The sequence below is a fragment of the Pelophylax lessonae genome, assembly GCF_965119305.1.
Source record: "Pelophylax lessonae genome assembly, chromosome: 4".
In the NCBI taxonomy this organism is placed as follows: domain Eukaryota; kingdom Metazoa; phylum Chordata; class Amphibia; order Anura; family Ranidae; genus Pelophylax; species Pelophylax lessonae.
Genome location: NC_138771.1, coordinates 462,650,667 through 462,670,520, shown reverse-complemented (window position 1 = coordinate 462,670,520; position 19,854 = coordinate 462,650,667). Strand labels below are relative to the sequence as shown.

The following is a 19,854-nucleotide window of genomic DNA, read 5'->3' as shown; positions in this document are numbered from 1 at the left end:
CTTAGGTAAGTATTGGGAGAGGGGGGGCGGGCGGCTGAGGGGGGTCTGCACACTCAAGGTTTTTTACCTTCATGCATAGAATGCATGAAGGTAGGAAAATACCTTCAGCCTTTACAACCACTTTAACGACAACCTCCTTAAGTGTATGTATAATAAGTTACATGTAGGTGTAACACTTTTAGGCATTTATCCATGGCCGGGACAAGGGGTGGGCAGGAGGGACGGCTGCCCTGGGCACTGTGGTATCATGTGAGGTGGAGGGGGGGGGGGCACCACAAGGAGGTTGGGGGGAGGGGATTTGTGTTGGGAAGAGGAATTTATTTAAGGGGCGGCAGAGGGTAAGAATTGTTCTAGGAGGGGAAATTTGTGGAGGTGTGCAAGGAGTGATGATTTGTGCTGGAAGGGGGAAGATGATTTGTGCTAAGAGGGGGAATTTTGGGGGTTTTGTGCTATTAAAGGTAAAATGTTGGGGGGGGGGGCACTTGCGTTAGGAGGGGATTTGTCTTTTTTTTTTGGGGGGGGGGGATTTGTGCTAGCAGGGATGATTGGGGGTATTTATGCTAGGAGGGGAAATTTAGGGGGATTTGTGCCAGGGCGGGGGGAGAGTATTCGTGCTCAGAGAGGAAGTTTGAGGGTAGAAGATTTGTACTAGTAGGGGAGAATTTTTTTTCGGGGGGGGGGGGGGAGATTTGTGCTGAGGGCATATTGGGAAAGAGAGGATTTGAGGGGGTTGGGGGGCAAAGATTTGTGCTGGGAGGAGGGATTTCAGTAAGAGGCGGATTTGTATTTGTATTTGGAGGATGGGGAATTTATGCTTAGGGGGTAAGCATGCAGATTAGCTTGATTTTTTTTGGAGGGGGAGGAGATTTTTGGTGACACATAATGCTCATACATATTGGGTGGGAGGGGGGGCGCAATTTGGCATGTTCACCCTGGGCTCTAGATGATCTCGTCCCAGCACTGCATTTATCGCTTCTTACAGAGATCACAGTACTCCCCATTGGCAATGCCCTTAACTGCTTTCTTTCCAGCAGTACGGAATTCTTTTTATTCAGGCATCATTTAAACACTTTATATATCAGAACAAACACTGGATGTGGTACAGTAGTTCTGAAAACTTGGTAATGTCAGTGCCATCCCTGTGGAGATGCTGTCACCATTACTATCATGGAGAACATATATGAATTCATAAGTCCTTGACCAAGGAACTATTTCATTGGGCTCATTGTTTCACCTAGAATTGTTGCAGCTTACATTTTTTCAATACTCTGCAATGCTGCATATGATATTATCCACATGTTTACACTTGTATTTTAACCTCCTTCCCAAGCCTATTCTGACACTTTGCTTCTACATGTGAAAATCTACTTTTTTTTGCTGCAAAATAACCCCCAAACATTCTATTTATATATATATATTTTTTTTTATCAGAGTCCCTATAAAATAAAATGATGAGTGTTGCAATTTTTTTATGTCACACGGTATTTGCGCAGCCACACGGTATTTGCGCAGCCACACGGTATTTGCGCAGCGGTTTTTCAAACGCAATTTTTTTTAGGAAAAAAAATACTTTCATGAACTAAAAAACAAAAAAACAGAAACAAAACACTAAAGTTAGCCCATTTTTTGTATAATGTGAAAGATGAGTTACGCTGAGTAAATTGATACCCAACATGTCACGCTTTAAAATTGCGTCTGCCCATGGTATGGCGGCAAACTATGGTGCTTAAAATTTTCCATAGGTTTAAACTCCTTTACAGGTTACCAGTTTAGAATTGTACAGGTGCTAGAATGATTGCTCTCGCTCTGACGTTCGTGACAGTACCTAACATGTACGGTGCGAGCACTGTTTATATATGCGTGTGGGAGTAACGTATGCATTCGCATTTGCGAGTAAGAACAGTTTTATTTATTTTATACAATTTTTTTTTTCTTAAGACTTTTTTTTTTGTACTAACTATATTGCTATTACAAAGGATAAACAACATCCCTTGTGACAGCATGGGCTGTGATAGGTCCTCTTTATGGAGAGATTTGGGGTCTATTAGATCCCAAATCTCTCCTCTGGCCCCTATGCAGCCGGTCACACTGAGATCAGTCCGATCGGCTGCTTCTCTGGCCGCTGGTGGCCAGTTAAACAAAGAGGTGAAACCAGAAGTGACGAACTACTCGTCGCTCCCAGTTTCCAGGGTTACAGAGAGAGGGGAACGACGTTCGTTCCTCTCTCTCTGTAGAGGGCAGCCCCCTTCCTCCACCCGCAGAAGTGATCAAGTGGCTAATAAGGCACTCCGATAACTTTGCATGAAAAGACTCGCCGGCTCCAAAGAATGATACAGGGATGATGCCTGTAGGTGCAGGCATCATCCCGTTATAACCACTGAAACCCAAGGACGTACAGGAATGTCCATTTGGGGGAAGTGGTTAAAGTGGGGGTAGTCCTAGATGGGTATTTTAGCATATATAAAGATGGTGTTTTGGGTAAAAGTTTCCCTTTGTATTATACATCTTGTATTATGTAAAATAAACTATGTGGGGAGTTGGTAGATTCTTGGCATTGTATTGTCACCTTATTATAGTACTATTTTCTCTTTTTGGATACATTGAGATTATTTTGAGTATAAACTTGTAATGCATTGGGGTTGATTTACTAAAGACAAATATACGATGAAGAGCAAGTGCAGTTGCTCCAAAGCTTAGTAAATTAGGTAAAGCTTCATTTTGCAATACCCAATTACATGCACCGAAAATAAAAAAAAACAGCATTTTTTCTTGCACATGGGTGGATGATAGAAATCAGCAGAGCTTCCCCTTGGATGTAGAGCAACTTTCAGTGCACAGGATATTTGCCTTTAGCAAACCAACCTCATAGAGCCTGCAATACAGGGTTTTGAGTGAGTGGATTTCTTGCCAATTACCAGTAGACTACGTAGTCTTGGAGTGGACTTGATAACAGTGCAGCAGAGGCAGAGTGTACATGCAAGCTCCCTGGATTTCTAGCAGGATCAACAGGTATTTTTTGGACTTATCCAATGGATATAACAAAATGCTTCAGTTAGTATAGTTAACAGGGGAATTTGGTTATTGGACTTTACTTCTACACAACAAGATATTAACCAACTCATTCATAAGCAGTCGTTTTCAACACCAACATGAGAAGTGTCAATGATTTTATAGGATGACCTTGTGAAGCAGTTTATTAATTCAGCTGCTTGATTCAAAACCACAGTGATTTTTCTGTCTTCTTTTTCATTACCGGCTGATATTCTGCACAGCAGATGTCTGCACTGTGTGTGAATTACATGTCCCTTTAGTTGAATACTATATCACTTTTTCATCAGTGATCAAATCTGCAAACGGAGTTAGGCAAATGGCTTTTGTGAGGTCTTGAGAATAAAGACACTGACAGCCCCAGAAAGACTGTCAGCATTTTAGCATTACCTATTCGATCGTGCTCCTGTCTAATTTGCTCATGGTCATGCCAGTCCTTCTTTTCGGATCCTCTGTCATTGACATAGTCATCTTTCTGTCTTATTAGCGGAACCTGGAAAGGAGAAGGAGATGGGAGGTGTTAAATGATTTTCTGCAATGCATCCCAAGGTAAAGTAAAAATGCCAATTAAACTTCAGTCGCTAAATCCTCTTAAAGCTGTATTAAACCCAACAGCAAATATTTATTATATTGCAGCTTACCAATTCTTAGATGTGATTACTGCATTCGTTTTTATTTTTAGGCTTTCTTTGCACCTGTTGATCCAGCCAGTAAGTCTGTTGTTTTTCAACAGAACAAGCTTTCCTGCAAATGTAGCAGTTAAGAGTATTGAGACAAACCATTCCCCACTGACAGGGGTGTTTGCAATGATCAACTTTTATTCATGCATGTAAAACATTTATCCCAAAAGGAAAAAAAATGTTGTAACTGCAGATTGAGCTGAAGTTTCACTTCAATTTGTTAGTGTATCTAAATCTACTAGTACATGTAATACTCCCCTCCCCCCAGACTTACAATATATATAGGTGGTGTGTTATTGGCTAGATCACCAGGGGAAAGGGAAACAAGTCTAAAAAAAGAAAATGAATGTTACCACCATATCTTATGATTCATAAACTGCAATATATTACATTTCTGGTTTTGGCTTTAATACTGCTTTCCATTTTCCTTTTTTTTTCTTTTTTTTTTTATGAAAAAGGCAACCAGGGCAATACATACAAACACAAAACTTCTCATACCATGGTCCTATAATCACATTGATTACCATAAAACATAATAAACAAATAGGAAATGATGACTTTCAAATTTAATTAAAGTGGATATAAACCCTCACATATACCCAGTAAAGTGAACAGCCTCAAATCATACACAGAGATAAAACAAACCCTCCAACATAAGTTTTACATGTATATCTGCTGTCTTCTGCTTTCTACACTCTTTAGAACATGCACATCGTGTTACAAATCCTCCTCATTCAGCAGTGGGTGTGGTGTCAGGACATACACTTTGTGACAGCTGATTGGTGGAAAGGCACACCCCCCCCCCTCCACATAGGCAGAGGCACAAAGAAACTTGCAGAGCTGCTGTCTGAATAGACCAGGTCTCTGCTTATCTATCTTTAAGCTCCTTCCACGACACAAATTTCCAGCTGCTTTTATCTCGTGTGTTGGAGAGCTTGTCAGAAGTTATCATGCTGATAACACAGAGGAACAAAGCAGCAGAAAGACATGGCATTTAGAGCTTTGGAGAGAGATAAGTAAACACTACAAATATATGTGCATAGGTCAGATTTCATGAATGGGGGTTTACAATCACTTTAAGTGGCGGTTCACACTGCAGCGGCATGACTTTGGGGGCGACCTGTGAAGTCGCGTGCACCGTTCCTGTACTACACAATGGACCGCGACCGTCCGCAACTTGTCAAGCTGACAAGTCGCCTAACAAGTCGTACTAGTGTGAACCAGCACTTAGGCTCAACTCCAGGGAAATATAATAGACACAACTTAATGTAGCTCTGTATTCATTTATAAATTATTAAAGGTATGTTTAACTACAACTAGTGAGAGCACCCAAATTTTAAGAGAAACTACATGCAATTGAGCACCACAAACCAAAACACAATTTAATTTATGTTTAACATTCACAACAAACTCCCCCATCCATACATGTCTGCATGATTTATTTTGCAGAGAAATCACTTTGAAAAACACTCCTCTAGCATTTCTGGACATGGCCATCTCGAGAAAGGGCAAATGATTCATGTACAGTATTCATACCTCTTGAAATTTTCCACAATTTGTCATGTTACAACCAAAAACGTAAATGTATTTTATTGGGATTTTATGTGATAGACCAACACAAAGTGGCACATAATTGTGAAGTGGAAAAGAAATTATAAATGTTTTTCAATTTTTTTACAAATAACTATCTGAAAAGCGGCGTGCATTCCTATTCATCCCCCTTTACTCTGATATCCCTAAGTAAGATCTAGTGGAACCAATTGCCTTCAGAAGTCACCTAATTAGTAAATTGAGTTCACCTGTGCGTAATTTAATCTCAGTATAAATACAGCTCTTCTGTGAAGCCCTCATAGGTTTGTTAGAGAACCTTCGTGAACAAACAGCATCACAAAGGCCAAGGAACACATCAGACATGTCAGGGAAAAGTTGTGGAGAAGTTTAAAGCAGGGTTAGGTTATAAAAAAATATCCCAAGCTTTGAAAATCTCCTGGAGCACGGGTTTAATCCATCATCCAAAAATGGAAAGAGTACGGCACAACTCCAACCCTTCAAAGACATGGCCGTCCACCTAAACTGACAGGCCGGGCAAGGAGAGCATTAATCAGATAAGCAGCCAAAAAGCCCATGGTAACTCTGGAGGAGCTGCAGAAATCCACAGCTCAGGTGGGAGAATCTGGCCACAGGACAACTATTAGTCATGCACAACACAAATATGGCCTTTATGGAAGAGTGGGAAGAAGAAAGCCATTATTGAAAGAAGGCCAAAGGAAGTCCTGTTTGCAGTTTACAAGAAGCCATGTGGGGGTCACAGCAAACATGTGGAAGAAGGTGCTGCAGTCAGATGAGACCAAAATTAAACTTTGTGGTCTAAAATTAAAACGCTGTGTGGCAGAAAACAAACACTGCACATCACCCTGAACACACAATCACCCACCGTGAAACATGGTGGTGGCAGCATCATGTTGTGGGGATGCCTTTCTTCAGCAGGGACAGGGAAGCTGGTCAGAGTTAATGGTAAGATGGATAAAGCCAAATACAGGGCAATCTTATAAGAAAACCTGTTGGAGTCTGCAAAAGACTTGACTGGGGCAGAGGAACGGCCACCCGTGCCGGTCCTTCAGAGCCCTATGCCATGAACGGCGGCTCCTTCGCGCATTCGCAGGAGTGATGTAATCGCTTCTCCGGCCAATCAGATGGCCGGAGGACGCGAATCAGGAAGCAGGACGGCCGAACATGTCGGCCATCCTGTCGCTTAGCGGGTGGCACTGCGGGGGCTTCGTTTTAAGGCAAGTACTTCATAATGAGCTAGTATGCGATGCATACTAGCTCATTATGCCTTTGTCTTTACAGGGGTTTTTTTTTCTCATTTTTTTTTGCTGAGTTTACTTCCTCTTTAATGTTAATTGAGAGAGTGAAGCTACACTTTAATATATTAGCCTCTTGCAATCACCCATACAGAAGCACATAGACTGAGTGGGATAGGCAGGACAGGGTGTGCTACATGCAAATATACTGACAAGGAACTTGATGATACAGTAGGTGGTGAGAGTAAAGTAAGCAGAGGGATTGCCTCAACAGTCTCCTGCTACTCTTTCACTGTCCATTTAGCAGGCTAGGTTGAAGAGAGGCCACTACAGTACTTTATTCTATCTGCTGTCTAACTATAATAGAAAAACGTTGTGTCATCTGCCTGGCTGGAGAGAAACACGAACCCTTTAGCAGGTACAACAGCTCTCCTTTGTGTATTCCATGTATGTGTTTAGCAGTTTGACTGGAACGCAGGTTTAAAGTTGAACTCTGGGGAATGAGACACAACTGTCAGTGCACCTCCCCCCCCCCCCCAACGCAAGGGGTAAATGATTGTTAATCTAGGGGAGCGTCCCTCTGCAGTGCCCTCTCTAAGAAGCTTCAGTCCAAGGTTGCATTGCAAGCTCACATCCTCACATTGTAATGTGCATGATGAAGCAGGGGGTCCACCCACACAGCCTGGGGCTTGAGGACGGTGCTGCCCTACCCAGGAGTAAAGTAATTAATGCAGATCTTCCCGTCACCCCTATCCTAAACAGATAGCTAAAGAGATGTCTCTTTATCAAAAAGTAACTTTGAGGTTATATTACACAGCTTTGTCTAGTCTATGTTGAGAGGATATATAATGTACATAAACACGGGGCTTTCTTCAGCGGGAACGCGGGGGAACGCAGTTCCGGCACCTCCAGGACTGAATGTATGTAATGGCAAGGGGTGCTGGAGGTGTGCTGCAGGGTCTGTTGATGCTGGTTGCTGGGGATCTATTGTCACTGGAGGGAATCTATTATTGCAGGGGGGTCTGTTGCTGGGGAGATTTGTTGTTGCTGGCAGTGGATCTATTGTTGCTAAGGGTGGGTCTTATGTTGCTGGGGGGTCAGTCATTGTCTACTGTTGAGGAAGAGGTCTATTGTTGCTTCCGGGGTCTATTGTTGCTGAGGAAGGGGGTGGTGTTTTCTTGTAGGTGGTCCATTGTTGCTGGGGGGGGGATCTATTCTTCCAGAGGGTCTGCTAATGCTGGCTGCGAGGAGATCTGCTGTTGCTGCTAGGGAGGGGGGTGTTTTATTGTGAGTGGTCAATTGTTGCTGGCTGCAGGGGATCTTTTCTACTGCTTTTCTTGTTATCATTAACAAGCTCAATACAAATTAGTTAGTACCACAAATGTTACTGTATTATCTAAAAGGGGTGGTCTTCGGAGGTGGGTAATGGGTGGAACCAAGAAACGGTGCTCGGGGGTGGGTAGGGGCGGAGACAAGGGGTGACTTGAAAAGGGCGAGTTCCGGCACCTATTCTCTGAGAAAAAAAAGCCCTGCATAAACACACATATGCAGCAGCAGCCAATAATTTGATTTCGTTTGTTCCCTTCGAGCCTTTTTCTAGAGCAGGTTAGACAATGACAGTAAGAACTGTCCTCTCCTCCACAGTCAATACATGAGATCTAGTACGTGTGTACGAAAATGAAAATTATTCAGAGGAAAGCTCAAGGCTTAGAGCAGCAAGACTTCTCGCCAGAGAGCTCCAGAGCTGTTTACATCAATTAATTAAATAGTGGTAGAGAGCAGCCTTTCGAATCTACACTGCAGAACTAATTACGTTAATAAGTAAAATGTTAATAAAGTTGTATGAGAAAATGCATGAAAACCTTCAACATCATTAAAGAAACTACTATATTTTAAATAACTTGACAACAACTACAATTCCTTGTCTGTGGCCTGCAGTAATTAAAATTAAAAGTTTGTTTACTAAAGCAAAGAAACAGAAAATATTATAAAAACCATATAAAGAGGGCAGTCAGCGTAAGACCTAGGAGTCTCAATGGACAAGGCCTCAGGAGAACAGTGGTCAGAGATCTAATTAGTGCTGGATTCACAATCCTAAATTCAACGGTCCCCGCTGGCATATTTATTTGCATACAGGCTAGATTGGCACTTTTATTACTGACCTGAGGGAGAGGGCAGAGACAGAAGACAACAGGGATATCTGGGGTCCCCAAAGACCCGCAAGTTAATGGCCTTGATAGACATAATCTACAGCACATATTTGCTGAGGATGAAGCTCCCAGCCAATGCAACTGAAATGTTTCATTTAGGCCCCTTTCACACTTATGCGATCTAAAAGTTGCGTGATTTTGCCGCAATTTTGACTGGACTTGAAGCAATGCCTATGTCTTTGGACCACAAAGCGCATTAAAATCGTCCCAAAGTAGTGCAGGTCCTTGCGACTTGAAGTCATACAGATATGAACGGTACTTATTGCAAATCATGAAGTACGACTTGTCATGCAACTTTGCAGTCCCAAATCGCAGGAAAAGTCACACAAGTGTGAAAGGGGCCTTAGATGGCATTGGTTTTTACAGCCCTACCCAAGCCAACACATTTTTATTTTTCGTTTTGAACTAAGGGACTTTTGTCAGATTTCTATGGGTCAATGACAGCAATTGATGGGAAATCTCTCCGGCAAGGTCACATACTACAACACATACTTCTGTCAGGTTCCGTGGGACCCTTTTGTGGATGACAGTGTGAGACAAGATGTTGAATTTTTGTTATTGTGCTGTGACTCATCAGTACCCCCCCCCCCCCGACATTTTGATGCTACCCCTCTTGGGACATTCATATGCTGACAGTCTTCATATTGCTCCAGACAAACTGGAGATCTTCAGCTGTCATTTGGATGTGCTAGGCTTCTGCTGTGTCAGGGGCAGAAGAGATTGATCCTCGAGTAGCAAATTGTCCAGGTACTGCCCAACTTGAACCCAATAGAGAGCGAAGCAGAGCCAACACTGAAGCAAGAAAAACTCAAGGGGTTGTAGACAACTCAAAAATAAAAGGCAACAAATGGTAGTCCAGGTCACCTACTGCAAAACGCAGATATCGTCGTTGTTGCAGAAAAATGGAGATGTACAGGTGGTCTATGGAGGGCCAAAAATCCCTTAGAAGAAGTGAGGAAATAACTGACTCACATGCTCTATTCTGTATCCATAGGTAAAAGCTGAGAACCTTTAAGTCCAGAATTGTTTGGGCTTTGGGACCATCAAGATGTTCAAACAAAACCCTTGGTATTGCTCTGCTGCCAGAACTGGGACAACAACTCCCAGAGAAGTTAGATCCACCTATCGAGGTGGGGAATGGAATATGTTTGGGAGCATGGGGAAGGTTAAATTCCAGCTTGTGGTCCTGGGAAGCACCACTATGCACCCACAGATCCAAGATGTGTTGGGACCAGTAATGGGGGGAATAATGACAGACTCCCCCCACCCTGCGGTGTGCCATGTCACTGGGAAGGGGGCTTGGCAACTGACTTGACTGATTTGGGAGGTCATCTCTTACAAAAAAAAAAATGTTCCAGAGTTGGACTTGGTGCTGGAAGCATCTGGAGCGGAAGGCCTACTGGTAGAGACGCAAGCCATATTATTCTAGAGGGGGAGAGTACTTTTACCCCCTGTGATCTCCTTCATGTACTTATCCAAGGAGGGACCAAACAAGCGTTCTCCCTCAAAAGATAGGTTCTCTTAAGGTGCTTCCTACATGGAACTTCAGCTGACCAACATTGGAAGTATGGCAGAGAGAATTAGCCCAGGCATTGTAAGGCTTTAGGTAACCATTCAAACTGACTGTAGGCAGAAGCACCCATAAGGATTGAACGGGGGGCACAAGCCATACCTTGTTTTTCCAAACCCCAATGAACTGACAGGGAGCCATGGAAACAATGGCACGCTGCTTAGCGAGATCGGCCTGGGGAAAATGGCTTTAAAGAGGAACGCGAACATTTTATCTAATGGATCTTTGAGCATTGGATTATCCTGCACGGGAGCCGAGAGGGTCTTACTAAAGGTAGGAAATTGCAGAATCTACCACAGAAAGTGGCCATTTACGCAAAAAGATTTCCTCAATAGGATACTGTTTAACAAGCTGCTTGGGGTGGAGAGAACACCACCTCAGATGAAGCCAGTCTCCATATGGCAGAGGCTCAATCCCTATCGCCAGTCAGTGTAGTACCTTTTATTATTTATTGTTTTCCTTTTTATGTATAGGGCATCTGTCTTCCCCACATGCTTGCTACCCTTCACTAACTGTCCCTTTACAGTTTATCAGACATTAATAGAAACCGTCACACAATTTGGCACATCTTGCCCCTACTTGTCTTTTGGTATGACTTGGTGCATTACTTCTTTGGCACAGAGAAAATCCACCAATATTTACACCACAAAACTGGCGCATTTCCCTTTGCCGAATCCTTTAGTGTAGTCAATTTCTAAACTCTGCAGCAGCCCTCCGATCGAAGGCAGGCAGGCAGGAATCTTGCAAAAACATTCTAGAAAGTCTACATAGAGATGAGGCTCTGAGTGGGCAGAACTAGGGATGATAAATGCCCTCACCTGTTCAGTGCAGCTGCACATAACAAGCTCCTCATTCTAAGTACAATTTGAAATGCATGACGCCTTCTGTCTCTGCTCCCAGTGGTAACCATGGAGTCTGCTGTGGTATTGTGTCTTACACACTGCTACAGTGTTCGGCTCTGACTGCAGAAGGCCCCCCAGACCATGACAGAAATCCTGGTCTCACGATCATCGCAATTTAGAAATCTATATTTAGCATAGATAGCCTTTCCTATAATCCCCAATTAAAATTACTAACAAAGGGCAATGGTATTAAATCCAGTTTACAATAGTCTAACATGATCACAATCTGCATCTGAAGCATACATCTATTAAAGTGTAAGTGCTTTACACGATACCGTGCATACCACGAACAGCCGCATCCAATAATTCATCTCAATGGGCAGCAGGTCCCCAGAAAGTAGTTTCTGCACATTGTCAAGCACACCGTAAGGCCATGTGCATGAAACCAACCGTAAAGCGTAACTCCACTTTTGTTGAAAAAAAAAAAAAAAAGCATTCCCCTCTGGGTGATCTATGTACATTACAAGGATTTTAACAAACTTTGTTGCAGATTCCTACCTTTTGTTATTCTGAAGAAATCCCTGTGTGTTTGTGTCCCATGTGGAAAGCGTATTTAATGGGAGTGGTTTCTTAATTAGCAATCAGCTGTTCACTTGCAGGGCTTTAATAAGGAAAGCTGCTTGGCCTGCATCCCTTTAGCCATGATTTCCTATTTAAAGTCACCAAAAATTAAATTTTTGTTGCAGGGGATCCCTGAAATCTGACTTGTATCTTAATGAAGAATTGGTAAGTCAATCACACAAGCAGCAAATTATGTTTCGGGGAGGGGGCGTTCTGTACACATTCTGTGTACAGAATACCTCCAGGCAGCCATATTACATTAATATTAAAAAAGAATAGCGCACACATGCAAAAGATATGACTATCAAATATGAAGACAATCCATAAATAAAAATGGGGATTTGGTCCCACCTTATGGCCATATCGTGCTCAAGCCCACCACTACGTCAAAGTACCCCATTATAAGTGGGTCCTACACTATCCATAAAAAAGGATGAATCCAGCCTCTCTAACCCTTGGAGACAACACTCCTTGCTGGGAGAGATGTGCTAATGCACTACAAGGGACTCCTCCTATATCTAATTGATAGTGGACACTGATAGACAGGTGTGTGAGGTGCTCAACCTCAGAAGTCTGGTCAGACCGAATACATAATAAACAAGCAAAAAGTTGGGGGAGCAAACCCTGAACCCTGAGTTCAGGGTTTGCTCCTCCAACTTTTTTCTTGTTTATTAGCCATATTGCATTGCATTTTCAGAAAATTAAAGAGATGCAGATGTAAATGGAAAGGTCATCTTTATTTAATTTTTTTATTATTTCAATTACATTATGACTTGTGTCGCAATTGCATACGCTACTTTATTTCTCTCCACAAAAGTGGAGTTACCCTTTAAAAGTGGTCCTTCTCCCAATAAAATTAACTTCCTCACATCTTGCTTCCTCCTCCTTCCCTCTTAGACAAGTGAAGATAGTCCATTAATATTTGTAAAAGTAAAACCCTTTTTTTTTTCTTAGTAGTGCAGCCCATCACTATACGAGTCCTCTCCTAGGCAAGGATTATGTAGTGATAACCCCCTCCCTAATTGGGATTGCCCAGTGAGGGACAAGGTACTGTACGATTTCCATACTTTGTACCGTGGGATATGGCAAAGTGCAGCTCACCTGCACAAAAACCGCCAACACTGCGGGAGAAGCACACCAGATCAGTGTGATTAACAAAGTTTTTCTTTTGAATAGCGTAGAAAAGGATGAACACCCCTGTGAGTTTTCTTTTTTTTCTGCACTGAGTCGGGATGATTTCTCTTCACTTTCTTTTCTGGAGATGCAACAGAAAGTGAGATTTCCCATAATTTTTTGTTTTGCTGAAAGTGCAGCAATTTGTTTTGTGAATGGCCAACAGTGATATTACAGCAGCACCATCATACATGCAGCACTGAAGATGGGGGGGGGGGGGGGGGAGGGTTGTAAGTACAGAAAATGGGATTTTTGACTTAGCGGAAAATCTATTTCTCTGATGTTCATTGATGTAAACAGCTCCTGATCTTCTTAACCATTGGGTTATACTGCCCCCTACAGGAGTAGGACACTAGGCAGAAAAAAGTCTGGCTATGCCTATGGGCAGTCTCTGCGCTAGAGGTACTTTTTTTACAAGCAGTGTCAGAAGAATTACAACTCCACCGAAGTGTGGGTGCTGTGTCTGTCAATGAACATCAGAGAAATGTAATGTACGGTAATTCCTGATCTTCTTAACCACTGGGATGTCCCAAAGCATGGTAAACATGAGGGGTGGGAACAGCGAAAAAGAAACTCCCAAGGCTAACTATAGCCAACCAGGTAAACAGGAGCTCAACCAAAACAACTGGAGCTCACCTGAAAAAAAACAATACACCCTCAAAGAGGACTAGGCCCTCTAAGTAGCAGCCTGCAAAAACTTTGCGGCCAAAGGAAGCATCCGCAGATGCCAACACATCCACTTTATAGAACTTGGTGAAAGTGTGCACCGACCACCAGGTGGCCACCTTGCAAACCTGCGTCACTGACACCTGTTGGCAGAAAGCCCAGGAGTCACTGAACGCCCGAATAGAATGTGCCTCGACAGGGAAAGGAGGAACCTGACCCTTGATGGAATAGACCTGAACCACCGTCTGTCTGATCCATCTGGAAATGGTCACAGAGGAAGCCGACAACCCATCTGTGAGCCGACAGCCCATAGTGAGTCTGACTTCCTAAAAGACTTCGTAGCTGCCAGGTACACCCGAATTGCCCGGACCACATCCATGACATGCAAAGCAATATCTTTCGGATGTTTTGGCCTGGGACACAGGGAAGGCAACACAATGTCTTCATTCAAATGAAAATCAAGAGACAACATGAGGAAGGAATGAAGGACAGAGGCAAAGAACGACCTTATCTCTGTGAACCAAGTAGGATGAACGACAGGCTAACCCCGCCAATTCTGACACCCTGCACGCAGAGGTGATAACCACCAAAAAGGCCACCTTCTGGGACAGCCTAAGCAGGGGAATCTCCCAAAGATTCTCAAAAGGAGGCTTCTGGAAGACTGAGAGCAACAAATTGAGGTAGTAAGGCAGCAACAGAGACCACACTGGAGGCGTCAAGTGACTAACTCCATGAAGCAAAGTACATACCAGGGAGCATGTAGCCAAGGCCCTTTCAAAGAAGAACAGACACCTGACCCTTGATAGTACTCAAGGCCAGTCTCTGTTCAATCCCCTGTTGAAGGAAGGCCAAGATCCGAGCCACCGAACAAAAGCGAGGATGAACCCCAGCCGCCACGCAATGTGCGTCTTCCACGTACGATGGTAGATCTTCCTAGAAGTAGATTTCCTAGCTTTTAACAGTGTTGGAATCATAGACTCAGACAAAACCTCTATCCATCAGCACCTGGCATTCAACAGCCAACCGTCAAAACCAACGACTGTAAAGAGGATGGAAGATTGGTCCTTGGGACAGCAGATCCTCCCTGAGAGGAAGCTTTCAAGGAACGTCGGCGACCAGCCAAACCAGATCGGCGTACCAAGCCCGGCAATGCCAGTCCGGGGCCACCAAGATGACAGGAATCCCTTCTGCCTCGATCCTGCTTAGAAGTCTTGGCAGAAGCTTGGGAGGAGGGAAGGCGTAAATCAGACGATACCGACGACACAGGGCCACCAGCGCATCTGTGGTGTCCGCCAGAGGATCCCATAACCAAGCCACAAAGCCTTTTGCACCTTTCTGTTGAGCCGAGACGCCAACAGATCCACCTCGGGGATTCCCCCACCGGAGAGACAACTGATGAAACACCCCCGGATGAAGGGACCATCCGCCTGCCAGTTTTCCACCCCTGGAATGTATACAGCGGAGAGGGCTGGAATGAACCAACCATTCTCCCCACCTTAGAATGCCACCAGGACAACTCTTGTGCTCCCCTGGTGATTGACATAAGCCACGACCAAGGCATTGTTCGATTGAATGCGCACTGGACATCCCTTAAGACGATCCGTCCAATGTTCCAGGCACAGTCTGTTCGCTTAGAGTTCCAAGACATTGATCTGCAGTCTGGATTCTTCCAGTGTCCAGATCCCCCGAGCAGAATTTTTGCCGAGGACATCTCCCCAGCCGGACAGGCTGGCATCCTTGGTGACCACTGTCCAATACAAGGGAAGGAAGGATTTGACAAGCCGAAACGCCGGAGAATGAAGCCACAATTATCAGGGACTCTTTCCTTCCCCAGCACAGCGGGATCAGATTGTCCAGAGACTGTGGATTCTTATCCCATTTGATCAGAAGCTCCCTGAAGGTAAGCGTCCTTGATGTCAATGGAGGCAAGGAAATCCCCCTGATGCAGGGAAGCCACCACCATGCGAATGGACTCCATCCTTAACTTCTGCACCTGCACAAAGCAGTTCAGCGCCTTGAGGTCCAGAATTGGGGACTGTAAACAGGATTGAGTAAAAAACCCCTGAAAATGTTCCAAAGTCGGAAATGGGATTATCACCCTTTGAAGTAAAAGGTCTTGTACCGGCCCAAAAAGAGCCCAGAGGGGACCAGGGACAGTCGCACATTGAAAGGAAGAACCTTACAGGAGGGTAAGAACAAAGTGATCTTGTAGCCGGACCGTATGACCTCGTGGACCCACTTGTCTTGTACCAGGAAAGTCCACGGGTCTGGGAAACAGCAAAGATGTCCCCCGAGCCCATATACAAGTGAGGGCGCACCTTCATGCTGAAGGGGCCTTGTCCATGGTTCAGGGAAGCCGGCTCTTGACTTGCCAGACCAAGTTTGCTTGGATCCTCCAGAGGAGGCCCCGAAGGACTTGGATCCTTTGTCAGTCGACCCTGAGGGATGAAAAAACTTCTTATGAGTCGAGGAGGGCCCATGTCTACGACGGGGGTCCTTGCCCTTAGTAGCCAGTGAATGAAAGGTACTCTTCTCCCCTGCGAGACCTTTAATGATATCATCCAGGGTAGCACCAAACAGGCGATCTCCTTGAAAGGGAAGATCAGTCAGGCCTTTTTTGAAGTCTGGTCCGCAGACCAGCATTTGAGCCAAAAGACACACCGAAGGACCACTGCCGAAACAGAGAGCCGAGCCACTAAGGGAGCCGCATTCAAAGAGGCATCACAGATAAACCACAGCCCCTGGACCAGCTGGTCCACCAGCTGAGCAAAGGCAGGGGGGAGCTACGCTCTTCCCAGATCACGGCGCAAAAGCTTAGCCCATTTGGTAAGAGTCTGTGACACCAGGGCAATGGTAAATATCAGCTTCAGTGCCGAACCAGCCAGGGTGTACATATTGTGGGCCACAGCCTCCGCCTTCCTGTCAGCCGGGTCCTTATAGAGCCGGGGACTCTTCAACCGGAAACATGGCTGCCTTGTTTAATCTAGAAAACGGAGGGTCCACCACCGGTGAAACAGTCCACTTCTTAAGAAGGGACTCCTCATAGGGGTATTGCCTAGCAACTCGCTTAGGGACCACAAGGGGATGCTTTGGTCATCCCCACTCTTTAGTGGCAATTCTGTCAAAATGGGAGGGGAAAGGGAACACCTTTGCCGCTCTGGATGGCTTGGGAGTGCCAAAGGGTACCTGCACCTCCGTCGCAGTCGTGTCCTCCAACTTTAAGTCTCAAGCGCAGATACAATCAGTGCGTTCACCAGCGCCTTTTCGTGCACGATTGCAGAAGTGGATGAATCCTCCTCACTATCTGTGGATTCAGGGCGCGTGGTCTCAGACCCAGCAGGGTGACCCACATCGGCCGAATCAGATTCTGGATCTGATGAGACAGATGAGGCAGGGGAAGATAGAGGGGCCCAAGTCCACCCCAAAACCCTCCAGGGGAAGAGGGGGGACAGCTACTCACCATACCAGGAACCAGGCAGGCACCACTGCAGACAGAACCCCTCGCCAAAAATGGAGGGGGGCTGTCTGCCAGGAGGAACGCTGTGACTCAGGCTGAGGCTCGGTCGTATGCGACCTTGTGAGGCATTTAACTCGCAGGACAGCCCCCTTCTAGTGGGGCTATGTTGCGGCCCACCTAGCACGCAGCTGAGGTCTGGGGGGGCGCGCTCGCTAGCCAGACTGGGGTGACCACTGGATCTAAATTATCCAGCCTGTCGCCCAATGCGGCAGTTGAATGTAGCTCTCACAGGACAAAACCAAGAGAAAAAAATCTATCTAAAAAGAAAAAATTTGCCATGACCAAAGATCCCAGCAAGGAACTAGGTCCTTACTCCTGACTAGGCAGAAAAAAAAAAGTACCTATAGCAGAGAGAGGGAGTATACCCCCTGGGACTGCCCATTGGCGCAGCCAGACTTTTTTTCTGCCTAGTGTCCTACTCCTGTAGGGGGCAGTATAACCCAATGGTTAAGAAGATCAGAGGCTTTGTCCATCAATGAATGAAAGAGAAAAAGAGCTATTTTATACAGCAACACTTTTTACCAGGAGTGTCCAACCTGGAACCCATGGGCGACTATGTGGCAAATGAGGTTTAATGTTGATGAATGTAAAGTTTTGCACTTGGGGGCTAAGAATATGCATGCATCATACATACTAGGGGGGAGTACAACTGGGGGAATCAATGGTGGAGAAGGATCTGGGTGTTCTGGTAAATCATAAGCTTAATAATAGCATGCAATGCCAAGCTGCAGTTTCAAAAGCAAGCAAAGCACTTTCTTGCATTGAGAGGTATGGACTTCAGAGAGAGAGATACCATTTTGCCCCAGTACAAATCATTAGTAAGATCTCATCCGGAATATGCAGTTCAGTTTTAGGCACCAGTTCTCAAAAAGGATATCGGGGGAACTGGAGAAAGTGCAGAGGAGGGCAACCAAAGGCATGGAGGAGCTCAGCTACGATTAGAGGAACTGAATTTATTCTCTCTTGAGAAGAGGAGATTAAGGGGGGTATGATTAACATTTTCAAATACATAAGGGGTCCATATAGTGAACTTGGTGTTGAGTTATTCACTTTAAGGTCATCACAGAGGACAAAGGGGCACTCTTTAGGTTTAGAGGAAGAGAGATTTCTAGAGGAAAAGAGATTTCATTTCCAAATACGGAAAGGTTTCTTCACAGTAAGAGCTGTGAAAATGTGGAATAGACTCCCTCCAGAGCTGGTTCTGGTCAGCCCAGTAGATTGCTTTAAAAAAGGCCTTCTTTCCTAAATGTACATAATATAGTTGGGTACTAACATATATAGGTAAAGTTGATTCAGGGAATATCCGATTGCCTCTCTGATTGCCTTTCAGGGGATTAGGAAGGATTGCTTCATCCCTTGCTGGATCAAATTGGGTCATGCTTTGCTGGGGTTTTTCGCCTTCCTCTGGATCAACTGTAAGTATAGTTTTGTGTATATTGGATTGTATGTTTTTATTTTTGTTTTTTTATTAGTTGAACTAGATGGACTGGTGTCTTTTTTTGAATCTAACTATGAAACTATGTAACATGCAGTCCAACACAAAATTGCAAACTTAAAAATGTTAATTTTTGGGTAACTTTTTTTCAAAATTTTTTTTTAACAAATAATGAATTTTTTAATCATAAAAAGGTACATTATTTATATCCGTGTTCCCTTGTGAGCTGCCTATTTTTTTCTGCTCATCAGTTATCCTTAGTGTATTTTATGTGTGGCCCAAGACAACTCATCTTTTGCCAATGTGGCCCATGAAATTCAAAAAAGTTGGACAACTCTGCTTTATAGCATTTTAAACATATACCAGAGTCACTTACTACACTGCAGATATAGCCGCTTACTCATCCCTCATAAACTAAGAAAAAATGGATTTTTGTAAAATCTTACCGTAAAATCCTTTTCTCTTAGCTCATTGACAGACGTAGTCCTCGGTGATACACCACCTTCGGGTTATGTTGCCTCCACAGGAGCAGGACTAGACAGGAAATTAAAAAGCTCTGGCCACACCCTAGGGGCAGTCCCAGAGGGTATATCCTCTCTCTCTCTGCCTCAGCAAATCAGTTATGTGAAAAAGCAGTCTTTAGAGATTTTAACCCAACCCAACTCAAAAAACAGAGGGGCAGGGACTACGTCTGTCAATGAGCTAAGAGAAAAGGATTTTACGGTAAGATTTTACAAAAATCCATTTTTCTCTAGCGCTCATTGACAGACGTAGTCCTCGGTGATACACCACCTTCGGGACGTCCCAGAGCAGTATCACAAATGAGGGGTGGGAAAATGAAATCAAATCCCAATCTAGAAGGCCCAACCGGTGCCAACTAGAAGTTTACAATGCTCATCCTTAATGATGAGACTCAACAAAAAAGAGAAAAAAATTTTTTTTTTTTTTTTTTCAAACAGAAAAAAACCCTCGAGGTAGACCACCGGTCTCCTCAAATTGCGGCCTGCAAAACCTTGCGGCCAAATGAGGCATCCGCCGATGCCGTCACATCAATTTTATAGAATTTTGTAAAGGTATGTACCGACGACCAAGTGGCCGCCTTACATACCTGGACCACTGACGCCTGATGGCGAAAGGCCCAGGAAGTACTGAGCGCTCGAGTGGAGTGCGCCCTAACAGGGAACGGAGGACTCTGACCCTTAATAGAATAAGCCTGTACCACCGTTTGTCTAATCCATTTGGCAATGGTCGCGGCAGATGCAGGCAAACCCTTTCTGGGGCCATCCGT

The 19,854-nt window shown here is 44.5% G+C and overlaps 1 protein-coding gene across 1 annotated transcript in view; it reads right to left on the bottom strand.

The window, feature by feature from the left end:
• The window catches only part of GALNT10 (polypeptide N-acetylgalactosaminyltransferase 10), a 419,073-nt gene that overhangs the window by 153,434 nt on the left and 245,785 nt on the right, over positions 1-19,854 (bottom strand). The window contains exon 2 of the mRNA XM_082254883.1: positions 3,439-3,541. Within this exon, the coding sequence (XP_082111009.1) occupies positions 3,439-3,541 (103 nt within the window). The remainder of the gene's footprint in view (positions 1-3,438; positions 3,542-19,854) is intronic.